At 43.2% G+C, this 15,049-nt stretch overlaps 1 protein-coding gene across 8 annotated transcripts in view; it reads left to right on the forward strand.

The window, feature by feature from the left end:
* Positions 1 to 12,587, forward strand: part of LOC121713472 (calmodulin-binding transcription activator 1-like) — a 47,069-nt gene extending 34,482 nt beyond the window's left edge. Inside the window, exons 11-17 of one of the 8 annotated variants that reach the window (XM_042098080.1) lie at positions 1 to 226; positions 1,656 to 1,727; positions 2,112 to 2,132; positions 2,338 to 2,537; positions 4,677 to 4,751; positions 5,459 to 5,489; positions 7,324 to 12,587. The exon at positions 1 to 226 is cut by the window's left edge and continues 36 nt beyond it. In XM_042098080.1, the coding sequence (XP_041954014.1) occupies positions 1 to 226; positions 1,656 to 1,727; positions 2,112 to 2,132; positions 2,338 to 2,537; positions 4,677 to 4,751; positions 5,459 to 5,489; positions 7,324 to 7,356 (658 nt within the window). In that variant the 3' untranslated portion in view covers positions 7,357 to 12,587. The remainder of the gene's footprint in view (positions 227 to 1,655; positions 1,728 to 2,111; positions 2,133 to 2,337; positions 2,538 to 4,676; positions 4,752 to 5,458; positions 5,490 to 7,323) is intronic. The other 7 variants (XM_042098082.1, XM_042098084.1, XM_042098081.1 and 4 more) reach the window with 7 other exon arrangements.
* Positions 12,588 to 15,049: the final 2,462 nt, after the last annotated feature.

Here is a 15,049-nt window from a genome sequence, read left to right on the forward strand (position 1 = left end):
CCCCGGCCTGAGCCCCGGCGGGTCGCCTCTCCGCGAGGGGCCGCTGGACAAGCCCGGCCTGCCGTCCCCGGCCGAGTGGAGCGAGTTCCTGAGCGCGTCCAACAGCAAGGTTGAGCGGGACCTGGCCCAGCTCACGCTGTCCGACCCCGAGCAGAGGGAGCTGTACGAGGCCGCCCGGCTGGTGCAGACCGCCTTCCGCAAGTGCAAGGTACAGGCCCGGTCTCAGGTACAGCAACAGTGACATGTGAGGCGAGAGCTCTCGATGAGACGTTGTGTTTTAACACACACTTGCTAGGGGGGCCCACAGGGAGTTTTGTGTGTGTAGTGTTGTTGTGCTGTAGTGTAGATGTTTTGTGTGCTGTTGTGTTGGTGTTGGTGTTGTAGGGGTCAGGTTGGCTGGTTGGTTGGTTGGTTGGTTGTGTGTGAGGTGGTGCTGGTTCGACAGATCTGTCAATGAGAAGACATGGAGTTTGATTGAGGATCAGTGGTGTTTGAGTCACCAGCACAGCCTCTCCAAGTGTGTATTTTTTTTTGACAGTTTTTTTGATGTGAAATTGATGGGCAGTAATCTACGTACACACACACACACACACTCACACACATGTTCAAACACATACATACACACACACACACACACACTCACACACACACACACTCACACACACACACACACACACACACGCACACACACACACACAGACACACACACACACACACAGACACACACATTCAGTTCCTTCCAGTCCCTGTGGCTTACGCATGGGAAAGGTTGCTGGTAGCTTGAGCAGTGCATGGCCTGGCTTACAGAGAACGAATGCACTGCTCTCTCCTCCTCTCCTCTCCTCTCCTCCTCTCCTCCTCTCCTCCCTGTACCCCAACCATTCAGTCCTCAGTGCTGCAGGCTGTGCGGATGGACGCTGCTGCTCCCTCCTCCTCCTGTCCTCCTCCTCTCCTCCCTCTCCCTCTCTCTCTCCCTTGCTCCCCCCTGCGGCTGTGCGTAATGACTTTCCACATCTCAAACTGTTCCCTGTCCTTTCCAGGCATCTGTTCTCCAGCTCTGCCAGGTGAATCGGAGCGGGAATGCTGGCACTCCTCTCCTCTCTGTCTAGCTCGCTCTCTTTCTCTCTCTCTCTTCCTCTCTCTCTTTTTCCCTCTCTCTCTACCTTTCTCTCTCTCTTTCTCTTCCTCTCGTCCCCTCTCTCTTCCTCTCTTTCTTTCTGCCTTTCTCTCTCTGTCTGTCTCTCTCTTTCCCTCCCTTTCTCTCCTTTTCTGTTGTTCTCTTCCTGTATCGGTGTCTTTCCCTAGGTCTGTCTAATTCTCTCTCTCTCTCTCTCTCACATATCCTAACTCTCTCCTCTGTTTATGTGTAACTCTAAATGTCCCTCCCATCTGTCCCATTTGACCCCTTTCATCGCACCCATCTCTCTTTCTTTCTCTCTCTCTCTCTCCCTCCCTATTTCTCTCTCTCTCTCTCATGTATTCCCTCTCTCCCTCATCCTCTCTCTCGTCAGAGGACTCACTCTCAGCTGCTCCTGGGAGTGGGCTGCTGGAGCGGTTATGGCGTCCGGCCGGGAGGACCCACCGAGACGGCTGGCCGCCGAGCGAACCGCTCCTCCCCAACACTGACCTCTGACCCCTCTGCTCCTCTCCTGCAGGGCCGACCGCTGCGAGAGCAACAGGACGTAGCCGCTGCCGTCGTTCAGCGCTGTTACAGAAAGTATAAACAGGTATGTCCACCTCCCCCATCTCCTGACCTTCACAGACCCCTCATACCCCACTCAGGTAGTTGCCCATGTCCACTTGTAAGATTAGAATACGGGCATTGACCATAGACTAGTCCTAGAAGTCTCACTCATACTCATTTCAACAGGTTGAACTTATCCGCTCTCTTAAGCTTGCCCGTAGTAGCACCACCGATCACTAACCTCATGAGCTCAGCTGTTGAAGAATTCAAGTCATAAAAGTTTCATTGAGCCTCCATATTCCTGCTTAGAGAGAAGGCTTACAATGCCTAAAGGGCTTCCTTTGAGGGTTCACTCCTGCAGTGTATTTCAAACAGTTGTCTTTCTCAGTGACTCTCTGTCTCACATCTCATCTTTTTCCTTTACAAGCTAACATGGATAGCCTTGAAGGTAACTTCTCTTCCTATTGTCTGTCCACATGAATCACTCCTAAAGTTAACAAGACTATATATATATCATTTGACATTCCTGTGCTGATATTAGAAATATATATATTTTTTGCTCGTCCCCCTCTTTCTTTCTCTCTTTCTCTTTCTTTCTTATAACTCTTCCTTTAACCCCCGTTCTTCTCTCACTCCCCCCTCCCTCCCTCCAGTATGCACTTTATAAGAAGATGACGCAGGCCGCCATCCTAATCCAGAGTAAGTTCCGCAGCTACCACGAGCAGAAGAAGTTCCAGCAGAGCCGGCGGGCAGCTATGCTGATCCAGCAATACTACCGCAGCTACAAGGAGTTCGGCCGTCTGCGGCCACACCGCCGGACTACCTCTGCCGCCCTGGTGCAGCACAAACTCAGGTACGGCCACGCAGCACCGGACACCATGACATTATAGAGTTCTAGTGTATTACACTACTGCACCACGCAGCACCGGACACCATGACATTATAGAGTTCTAGTGTATTACACTACTGCACCACGCAGCACCGGACACCATGACGTTATAGAGTTCTAGTGTATTACACTACTGCGCCACGCAGCACCGGACACCATGACGTTATAGAGTTCTAGTGTATTACACTACTGCACCACGCAGCACCGGACACCATGACATTATAGAGTTCTAGTGTATTACACTACTGCGCCACGCAGCACCGGACACCATGACATTATAGAGTTCTAGTGTATTACACTACTGCGCCACGCAGCACCGGACACCATGACATTATAGAGTTCTAGTGTATTACACTACTGCACCATGCAGCACAGAACACCATGACATTATAGAGTTCTAGTGTATTACACTACTGCACCACGCAGCACCTGACACCATGACATTATAGAGTTCTAGTGTATTACACTACTGCACCACGCAGCACCTGACACCATGACATTATAGAGTTCTAGTGTATTACACTACTGCACCACGCAACACAGAACACCATGACATTGTAGAGTTCTAGTGTATTACACTACTGCACCACGCAACACAGAACACCATGACATTGTAGAGTTCTAGTGTATTACACTACTGCACCACGCAACACAGAACACCATGACATTATAGAGTTCTAGTGTATTACACTACTGCACCACGCAACACAGAACACCATGACATTATAGAGTTCTAGTGTATTACACTACTGCACCACGCAACACAGAACACCATGACATTATAGAGTTCTAGTGTATTACACTACTGCACCACGCAACACAGAACACCATGACATTATAGAGTTCTAGTGTATTACACTACTGTATGATTTAGTGTGTTAGTATGGTATATTGGTATATTGATATATTGGTACTGGTATGTTATATTTTTACTATACTTGAACTGGCCATTTAAAACAATACTGTAGCTCAACTTGAGTGATACATTAACTTTTTTCCCTGAGGGGGACCAATGCAAAGAATCTGCATAATCTGACCATTAAATATCATTCCGTAAGGGATAATGTATAGAACGCCGGTCATTATGGGGAAAATAAGTCCCGACAGGGCGAACCGGACTTGTTTCGCCCTGAAGGGACTTATTTTCCCATAATGACCGGCGTTCTATACATTATCCCGCTTATTATACGGCTACTTGCCAAAACGAAAAAATAAACTCCATGATATGTCTCTTTACACTTATTTGTTACCGTTTCGTCGTGGCTTTTGCTGAGAAACAAATAGTTTGCAACACACGCTGAACTTGATTCAAACATTCTTTAGAACACAGCTGATCAACCGTCTGCTTTCACTTTTGAATGAAATTCCAAGCGCAAACTCCGTTGCCATTGACAGCGGTCATTCTTGTTTTCAGAGGTCCTTTCCCAAGAAATAATGACCGCTAGAACTTTCGGAAATCCCATTCAAGTCAATGGAGCATTCTACTTGCATTGTGAAGAGCCGTATAATAAAGTGACTATAATGACCATGAACAGAGGCCCATACTGAACCCCACGTGGCCACCACACATGGAAGAGCCAAGGCACAGAGTCCAGAGCCTAGTCTGATTGTAGACAGTGTAGTCTAATTGGGGCGGTGGTAGCGTAGTGGTTAAGGAGCTGGGCTAGCATGCAGTAGCCTGAAAGGTTGTGGGTTCAATTCCTGGCTTCCACCGTTGTGTCCTTGAGCAAGACACTTAACCCCGTCTTGCTCCGGGGACAGTGTAACAAGGCCCTTCTAATAGAACTGGCATATGGAAGTGGCTTTGGAAAAAGCGTTAGCTAAATTAATAAATGTAAATGTATGTCTGGCTCAGTAGCTCAGCTGGAGGAGGAGAGCTGTACTCTGGGTCTGAGCGATTGCGATGATATCGCTGTTTGACTTACAGTAATGTCCGTGCTGGCTATGTGATACATTGCATTTGGTAAAAGCTCCTGCCAACTATTGGCGTGCTAAGTGTTTTCGCTGCATTGTTGGGCATTACTGGCAGTGTTCGGTTCCTATAGATGATTAGTCTGCAGACGCTCACCATGACGGTAATGCTCTTGCTCCTGTGTCTTCCAGAAGCAGTCTGCTCACCAAGAGGCAGGACCAGGCCGCCCGCAAGATCATGAGGTTCCTTCGCCGCTGTCGCCACAGGTAATCACCACAACCACAGCGCCCTCTGCTGGCCTATACAGTACCTGCACCAGCACTGGCTCTCTCCCCTCTTTATGTAGTGAAAACGCACATACAATAGAAACATAGATAAATGCATAGGGCATGTGTGTAGATAATTACACTAACATGCATGTATACTCATACGTTACACTCCCATATACACTGAAGCACACAAACACACACACACACACACACACACACACACACTGAACAGTAGCGGGCATTTATTCCCCCAGTGGCCTCAATAAGTCAGGGCGTGTAAGGCGCATGTGAGTTATCTGAACTGCGCACCACTGTGCAGATCAAGATGCGCAGACCCACAACACTAATCTGACCACAGCAGTTAAGAGAGGCCAAACGCAGTAGTACAGAGCATTAAGGAGTCCAGAGATGAACACTAAGATCTCACATTGAAGATGGTCACATTTACCTATCCTCTGCTGTGGACAGGAGACTGACCTTTTGAACTCGTGGGAGCCTGGTAAAGTGGGGTCAAGGGTTATTGTGCTTTAGGAGTTGTTATTTGGGGACGTTTGGGGGTCAGGGGATTTGTACACATCTTTGCAGGACGCCCCCTCCTCCTCCTTCTCCTCCCCCACTGTATCACCCCACCCCACCCCACCCCCCCTCACGGTCCTACTGTGTGCTAATAGCTGTCTGGTTGTTGTTTTGCTGTTAATGCAAAGCCCTTTGATGGACCATAGACTGTTCAAGCGGGTGAGTGCAGCCTGAGCAACACAAGTTTGTGCTTTTCTCTCTGACTCTCTCTCTCTCTTCTTTTCTCTCTCTTCCCCCCTCCTTCCCTCGTTCTACTTCTTTCTCTCTCTCTCTCTTTCTCCTCTCTCCCTTTCTCTCTCTCTCTTTCTCTCTCTCTCTCTCTCTCTCTCTCTCTCTCTCTCTCTCTCTCTCTCTCTCTCTCTCTCTCTCTCTCGCTCAGTCTTTCTAAAATTGTATGGTTACCTTGAGAGTCCCCCTTTACACTTTGGTCATCTCTCTCTCCTCTCTTTTATCCCTTCTTTCTCTCTCTCTGTTCCTTTCTCCTCCATCACTGTTGCCTGTTGCCTGCTTGCATGTCAGCTGCCCCCCTGGAAAGCACAGGTGAACTGTGGCTCTCAGTTGAAGAGCAGATGTATCGTAGCTCGACCTTCGACCTCTCTTTGACTAACCACTGCTCATGAATGACAATGTACACCACAACACTAAACAAACCCCTCTTTCTCTCTCTCTCTCTCTCTCTCTCTCTCTCTATCTATCTATCTACCTCTCTATCTCTCTCTCTCTTTATGGAAATGACTTTCTTTTGTTTGTCATCTTTTCATTTTTGAGTTTTTTTCTCCTGCTTTATTTTCTCTTTTTTTCCTTCTTTTTTTGTTTGTTGTGCCATCATGAAGATGTTAGAGAATTAAGAGGTAGCCATGACGACGTAGCCATGTTTGCATGCCTGGTGACGACAAATGGGCCTTGCTTTCTTGACCTGTAGGCATGCTCAGAATGATGTCACTTCCTGTGTGGAATGGATGTGGTCTCCAAGGGCGACTGTGTCGCTGGTGTGGTTCTGATGAGTGTTGTGGGAATGTGTTGAGGTGGGGGCTAATCTGGAATCCCCCGAAGTCTGAAAGGCAGAAATTATGTTTTATTCTACAAGACAGAATAAAATACAGATGGCAGAAGGTCATGGATTACCACATGTTTAAACCCACAGTAGCACATTATTGCACATTTCCTGTGAAAATGGTAAAGACTTCATCCTCTCTGGGATCTGTAGAGAATTAGTTTTATCTGACATACAGGATGATTTCTTGTCATCCTATCTTATTGACTCTTTAAAACATCCTTATAAGATTAAAAGAGGAGAGAGAACAAAAAGTACCTGTATTTTTCCCATTAGACTAGATTCTGAAGACTCAGGGGAACCGAGAGAAATGGCACGTTGAAAAAAAAAAAGAATTAAACTTATATAGGCCAATTCACAAAACATCATTCTGTCAGTTCATAAGTGAAATGAAAGTCTCCATTTCCATATAAACTTCAGCGGTAGATGCCTCTTAAAAAGAAGGCCATTTTAACAGAAGCTGATGGGCTGGAAAACCTATTCTCTCCTTTACAGAAAAAGTACCGCATCCCTGGCCAATACGGAGGATCAGGCCAATATCATTTTCATTAACGATTCAATCATAACTTTCACACATTATGTTGTTTTGATAATGCATTTAGAGTTTGGATTCAGATATGAAAGGTGATTACATAAAGTTATAATAATATATAATATCTTTTACATCCAGCCTTGACATGGTAGGAGATGATGCCCCTACAAAAGAAAAACAAAACTTTGGTTGGTTTATCTCTGTAACTGAATGTGTACTTTCTCTTGTTGAGTGTTCGGATTGAGGAATTGGATTGAAGGGGATGGGAGCCATGACAGTTGAGGGGTTGAAGGGGTTGAAGTGTTGTACGTAAAGTAACTGTTTGTTGATGAGTGGCCTAAGCTTGTGTTTCTCAAACATTCTCTGTGTGTGTGTTGTTCTCTCTCTCTCTCTCTCGTCCTCTCCAGAGTGAAAGAATTGAGAAGAACCAGGGAACATGAGAACCTGCAGAAGAGCCCCCTCACCATGTGACATCATTCGTCCAGATCTCCTCATCTTTCTGTTTTTCCGTTTGAACCAGAGATGTTTTACAACAGAAGAAAAAAAAAAGAAAATGAAAAAAGATATGAAAATTAATTGAGAACACTGTAACTATTACTACTACGGTACTATTGATTCTACTTCTGCGTGTACATGTAAAACAGCAGTTTTTCATATCTCCTCTGTCTTTCTTTATGAGGGAAAAAGGCCACTTTTATGACTTCAACAAAAAACTCTGTAAAGGGGAGACTTGTAAGAGGAAGGACATTCGCTTCATGGCATTTTTTGCACTTTTTTTCATGGATTGATTTCTCATTTGTTTTTAATTATTTTTTTGGAAGCATGAATGGTAAATAAAAAATAAGGATACTAGAAAGGACCCTTAACATCATGAGGATCACACAAAGTGGACAAAGAGAAGAAGACAACGAGCCATGACAAGCTATGGAGTCATCCGGGGAACGGAGAGAAACCAGGCTCTATATGTGTGTCATGTTTTTATGTGACTTACTGATCCTGTCGGAGGCAAAACAAAAAGAACCAAACATTGTTGGTAATTCATAAACCACTTGTATACACACCGAAAGAAACAAACAACATACCAATCTGGCATCATCTTCATGAAATAAATATCTAGCCAGTCCTTTGTTAAGAGGGATCAAAACTTCCCATGAACGTTGGAGAGGTGTGGGCAAAGTCAACGCAAATCTTATTTTGCTGTCTTTGACAAGAATTGGAGGGGAATCAAATTGGACTAAAGTGTTTATTTTAACTGACTTATAAAATATGAAGTGTTAAATATTTATAATAACTTGGGGAGGGATATGCACATTTTCATTTGTCTTGTTTTTTCCTTTGTTCCGTTGCTTGAATCAACACCACGACCGTCTTAATTAAAAGTCAATATTAGTGCTGGTCTGCAACGTGTGTGTGTGTGTATGTGTGTGCATCGTAGCTCATCATGAGCAACGGGACACAGAAACCCGCGAGGCCGGAGGAGGCTGCATGCTCTCAGGTCTGTGCTGTCTGTGGCATGCTTGAAATGTGGTCTTCGTTGTCTTTAGTCATTTTTTAACTGGGTGTTTCCTGTCATGGAACTCTCATTTGGCCTGGAGTCAGTAAGCCCAACACACCTCCCCCACAGTTCATAGAGTTTGGTCATTAAAGTTATTAAGGTGTTGACATAATGAACCACGTGTTATTTCAATTTGGTCTTTATGTCCTTCGGTTTTATCTCCTGACAGTAAACCAATTGCACCATTGTATGTTATTTATTGGTTTATTCATGTGAAATGGTTTGAACTTCACGGACCGTTGAGGTATTTTGTGAAGTGAAAGATCACACACATTGCCTTGATGTCTTAGAGATTCTCTGAGGGGTCCCTGAGCTAGTCCCTCAATAGTCGTTAGACAAATCCATATTTTTGACAATTGAGTGGTTTGTGTACATATGGAAGGCTGCAGGTTCGCAAAGAAAAAAAAAACATTTATCCGAATGGGATTGTATTTTAGAAATATATTATTTTATTCATTAAAATGGGGACAAAAACAGGTACCGTAAGCAACATAAACTGAATATTTGTATAGTTTTCTTTGAATGCCTAAAAAGTATGGTTGTATTGTTTGTACATAGTGTAAATATCTGGGATAAACTGAGAAACGTGCATGAAGACATGAACAAAGGTACAAAAATGGACTAAAAGCATTAGTGGCTATGCTCTGTAAAATGATTCAGACTATTTCACTATAAGAGTATTTTATTTTATTTTGAATGTTCTTGTGAAGAACATTTTGCTAAAGCATGACCTTATTGCGAAAAAAAAAAAACTAATGATTAAAAATACTGTATTTAGAGTTAGGAGAAAATCAGCAAAATGATCTTAAGGTTAAAGGTTCTGTTTACATTTTTTGTTTATATCCATATTGTTTTGGGGCTACCAAGAATCTTTTGCCAATGGTGCCAAGTAATGTGAATGCTATATTGCTTAACAACATAATTAAGTTACTCTTTGCTTAACTGATAATCAAACAACAAAATACAATTTGCATAAAAGTCAACACATTACAATTCGAATGTCTACAGAAAGAGTTTCACTTCACAGCGAGATAATTTTTCTCTAAAGCAAAGTTCAAGTCTCTCACTTGTCCCTATTTTAACATCTTTGGCAACATCCAAACTGCTTTGCTATTGGCTAGCACTCACTGTAAGGCACAGAGCCAAGACAACACATCTGTGACATCATCTGTAAGGGAAGGGAACGATTGGCTCCCATGACAACTGGCAAAATGGCTACCTTGTGACCAGAAAGCTCCAGGCCTTCTTGGCTAAATAAGCTATTCTTTTCTGTCTGAATGGGACTTTACGTACATATCAGCTGGCTAAGTGTTATGGTGTCACAGGAAAAACTGCTTTACTGTATGCCAGAGGTTACGGATGATCAAGGAAACCATCTAAATGGTGTTCCCTGTCCACCACACAAACAGCAACAGTAACACGAAACACTAGGAACAAAAGCAGTAGTCTGGCACAAACTTGTAGAAACAATAAAAAGAGGTGTGAACATACTGTACCTAGGTGCTAACGAATATAAATGTGGCATCACAGAGAAGCCAGCTACTATTGTTATTATTTGTTTTCAACCAAACACATGTTTGTTTGGCAATTATGCCACTCCTGTGGGTTTCACTTAGTGTTGCAACAGCTTTTGATGGGGGAGCACTGTGGCTTTCTCTGAATGCAAAGAATGCGTGAGAATGTCGAGGGCCATGCCTGCAGTTATGGCATTTCCTAGGGTTTGAGTTGTATTTGTGTGGAATGTATGGCAAAGACTATCCTGTATTCTCAATGCTCTTTGTATTGGTTGTATGTCAGTTTTGCCATTATGCAATATTTTATTTGTTGTGATTTATTTGTTTTTTTTTTACATCCAGATGTAAGGAACTCTGTTTACTTTTTGCATTCTGTTCCTTTCTATGTACACTTTTGGTTTGGAGTGATTAAGTGGGAAGTGCCTAATCAACCTGCATCTCGACTGTGGCAAGCTTTAGTTAGCATGCGTCCCACACACACACACACACACAAACACACACATACACACACACACACAGAGAAACACATGCACACACACACATACACACAGGTGGTAGATGGTCATAAGTAGAGGTCACAAACCTTCCTCCCACAATCCTCAGCCCACACTCTCATTGACAACAAGAAAACCTTTGTGTGTTTTTATGCTTCTCTTGTTTTCACTGGCTCCAGGGTCTATGCCAACACTCTGAAATGCCAATAGTTTGCCAGTGCTTTAGGACGTGATGTCCTATCTGTGCCACCAGCTTAAAAGAATACCCACGACAGACAGATCTCATCAGTCCATTACTCTTGCCTTGCATTCATCACTCCAGTAGAGGTTTAGGACGTCAGCTATCGCACTGCTATGGCACCTTGAGAAGGTCTTATTATGCTTGCATGGTACATAGAAACCTGGGTGGTCAAAGTGCACACCCGAAGCATGCTTATTTTTGTAGAATCGGTAGCTGGTAGACTTGTTCAAGACGTGGTGTTCTGTAAAGCGCCGGACGTTGGTCTCACGTGTCGCAGAACTTTTTTCGAAGAGGGAGGGCAGAGGAGAATCCTAAAACAAGAAAACGGAGAAAAAAAATACTAAACTAAAATGTCAAAACACTTAGCACCCGACAAGTATTCACACATGACCTTTGTTCAATAATTGTTTTATGTTTCATTTCAAACACTGATGTAGGCCTAGTTTCAGTTGTCCGAGGAATCTCACAGTCCACAGAATACACTCTCCCTGTCTGCATATCAATGTGTGTATGACAGCAGAGGCTTGGTCTTACCCAGTACAGACAGACAAGGAGAAACCTCACACACACATACACACTAGTCTCATCGTAGCTTAGGGAGCTGCTAGCCTCCCACTGGTGTTTTTTTTCTTCTACTCAGGGTGCCAAAATGAGGAGGGGGAAGTGGGGCAGGTCACAGGGGAAGTAGCCTGTTGCCGAGGACACCCTTAGCAGGATAGTCAGATTGGCGGTCCCTCCTTGAGCAGTGTTCCCCTGCTACGAAATGAGCCTGTGTGTCTCGAGAAGAAAACAACCATGACTGTGAAACAAAAAAAGTAATTTAGCCGTTTCCTTTTTTTTTTCTCTTCGCTTTTCTCGCTCACGTTTTTTTCTCTATCCATAATGGGCTGATCTGCAATACAACTACAAGACCAAGAATGAGACCTCTCTCCTCTTAAACAAGGCACACAACATGTAATGCCAGGAATTGGGTGATGTGTTAATGAAGCCATTCACTCAGCCATGTTTTATCAGGCTGGTAAGGCTTTTTTCAATTATAATTGGGCTGTTTGATCCTGCCCCATTATGAGGGCCAAATGACAATGGAGGTTTTGTCACATTGTGACCCCCCATTCTGCGAAATATGTTCCTTCTCAACAAATTGTCTTTTTTTTATCATAACCATCAAATATCTACAAGTATCTACTGATCAGTGAGATATGGATATGCTGCAGTTTCTGCTGTGTGTATTCCACAGTAGCCAACCACTGCCATGCAGTAGAGGAGTAACAGAATGGTATTACGCTTTAAAAACACTCCCTGTCTGAATGCTGCCCCTGTGATCCCACTCCCGCACATGTCTCCTGTAGTTACATTAAGTTCAGTTTTCATGTGAACACGTTTGTGTCAGAATCTGCCTGGTTATTGGCTTCAGGTTGGTCTCTGTGGGATATTGCAGGTCAGCTTACGGGTACCCCGTGCTCTGACTCTCACGACACTCTGCAGAGAGCCATTTCGGCAGACTGCCTCTCCTCTTCTTGGTCCTGGAACGCACCCGTGGTTTACACGTGCACAGGCACATCAGTAACACAGGCCAGAGAAACGCTCAACAAAAACACGCAACTTTAGCTCTCACACAACGTTTTCCACTCATGGACACAGAGCAATAAACATTTTCTTATGAACTGGAGACCTGTTAATCCTTACAAAACCAACCAATTGGACACCCGTATAGTTGACCTACTCTTATGCAAATGCCAGTATTGCAGGATTAGTACTCAGTAGTTTATGGACAGCGATTATATGACACCCTTTACCGAGCTGCACGTTTCATCATCTTCAGAAAGAAAAAAGAAAAAAAAAAAAAAACAAGAAACACCCAGAAAAAGACTACCCAGCCCTGCTTTTGTACCAGGCAGTGGGGCCTCCAACATTTTGCATGTAAGATGACTAGTGTTAGATCTCTTTTCCTCTCATCTTCTTGCTCTCTCCCTCTCTTTCTCTTTCTTTCCTTCTATCTCTCTCTCTCTCTGCCTCCCCTTGTTATGTAGCCCTCTTCCTTTTCCTCCCAGTCTTCGTTTCACTGTTTGTTTTTTCGTTCTCCTAATGTGTGTTTTTGCTTTTTTTTTCTCTCTTTTACTCCCTCCTCTCTGGTTTATAAGTTTTATTTTTGTAATTGTGCATGTTAACGCGTCACTGAAACAATGGATATGTTTAAAAAGAAAAAAAAGAATTCAGCTGCTGAAGCCATGCAAAACATTTTGAATTGCCCTTAAAAATATGAAAGATGTTTTCTGAATGCTTTATATTCTTTCTGCTGTAAAATAATAAAAAAATACAAAAATGAAGAAAGATTAATGCAGTATCATGCAGTGTGGTCTGTCCTTCAGTTCTATTCTGCCCCTACTGGTGATATAGTACCAGTACAGTACATATAAATATACATACACACACACTCCCACTCTCTCTCTCTCACACAAACGCACTCACACACACACATACACTCACAGCAAAAGCTGCAGACATCACCGTCATCTGAATGGCGTAATAATAGATTTTCCAGAATTGAAATCAAATCAAATAATGTCACACCTCAGTGGCTAAGTGTCCAAAGAGGGTCTTTACTGTCACTGAGCATTCCCGTAAATTCTGTCGAAAGTTGTAAATCAATTACTAGAACACTCACAAAGTCTCTTTATTCTACTTATAAGTCACCTTGCTATGGGTCAGAACTCTACTTTATGCTCTGATGATGGAAGGTAGCTCCAATATTGTCAAGCGTCACGGTCCATAGCCTCCCTAACGGTTAGACTAGACCATAGCTTACAGTCGTACGCCTTGATGACGTCCTGACGTCCCTGCTGCATGGGCATCTTTTCTTATGCGGGGCTGCCGGTGAGGCTGTCCATATTGATGGTCAGTGCAGAAGGCGGAACAGAGGGAGGCCACTGATGAGCTGAATCACCTGCTGATTTATCGGGCCAATAATAGGGTTTCTGGGCCCAGGGGATTGGACGCTGGCGACAGCGTGGGCATATAAGGCTGCGAAGGAATGCCAGGAATGCCCAGACTTCCCTTCTACCTCTGCGTTGGTCACCTACCTGCCTGTACTGCTTTGCACAAAGGTAAGTCCGATTGCTTCTCCTCTTAGTGAAGTTGGCGTCTGATTGCATGACCGATATGACTAATGAGAATCAAAGTCTCTGATGTGGACTAATGGTTGAGTTATGGCATCCATTGTAACAGATATAGATTCAATAAACAGGAGAGGAAATAACTGAGGAAATTTACCCTTTTGTCAGATGCAGGGTTCCACAAGCTTCAGTGAGTCAGGGAGGGTGAACAGAAGATGACTGAATTTTAGTTTGCGGTGAACTATGCTTCCACTGTCTTTCCGATCTCAGTTATTTCAGAAATGATCAATTTTTGCTAAATGTTGTCCTTCATAATTTGGGCACAAATTATCTCAGTGATCTTGTCTTGAGAGTTGTACTGTGTTTTCTGTGAGTGCAAGACATAGAAAACTCTACTAATAACATGGTTACCAATGGTAGTCAAACTATATTTTGAGGCTGTGAAATCAACTGTCCCTTTATTTTAGCTTTAGTAGGCTGCTTTTAAGTTATTTGCTTATGTTTATGAATCTTAGCAGATGCTTTTGTCTAAAGCGTCTTACAATGACATCAAGTTACATTAATTAACCTTTTAAAGTTTCACATAACAGTTTAAAGTAAAGTAATTTTGTCTACATTAAAAAAAAATCAACATTAGTAATAGATTAAATAAAATCATGTTGTATAAAATTCACTGAGTTTTTCCAAGGAGAAATAATGGTAGACAAATTAAGGAAATAATGGAAGACAAATAAGCTATAGTGGTTTCAGTGCTGTTGAATATGACAATCTAGTTAGGTCCCTATTGTATCAAATACTGGATTTATTGATGTCCATGGAGTCTAATATTGTGGAACAATTGATTATTAGTCAATTCAAATGATGTTATTTGATTTATAATTCCAACATTTAAAGGTGCAGTCAGCAATTTTACATGAATTCAAGTCCATAAATTTTTTTTGTCACATTCAGCAATCATCACCTCACAACCGCTAGCTGCCCATACCGTGAGTACATTGTAAAAAACCCAGTCACTGTTGGCAGCCCAGGCTCCGAAAAACTGAAATCAAACAAAGTGGGGGCAGCTCCCAAACAAAAATGAAATGCTGCCTGGAGTTTCTCTGGGATTACTGAAGATAGGGGTGAGCTACCTCTCTGGCGGGTTTAATTTGGTCCTTGGTTAAAATAATGTATGTTGTTTTGGACATAAGACTGCTAATACATTTAAAAATGAACA

This window comes from Alosa sapidissima, chromosome 7, assembly GCF_018492685.1.
Source record: "Alosa sapidissima isolate fAloSap1 chromosome 7, fAloSap1.pri, whole genome shotgun sequence".
NCBI lineage: Eukaryota > Metazoa > Chordata > Actinopteri > Clupeiformes > Clupeidae > Alosa > Alosa sapidissima.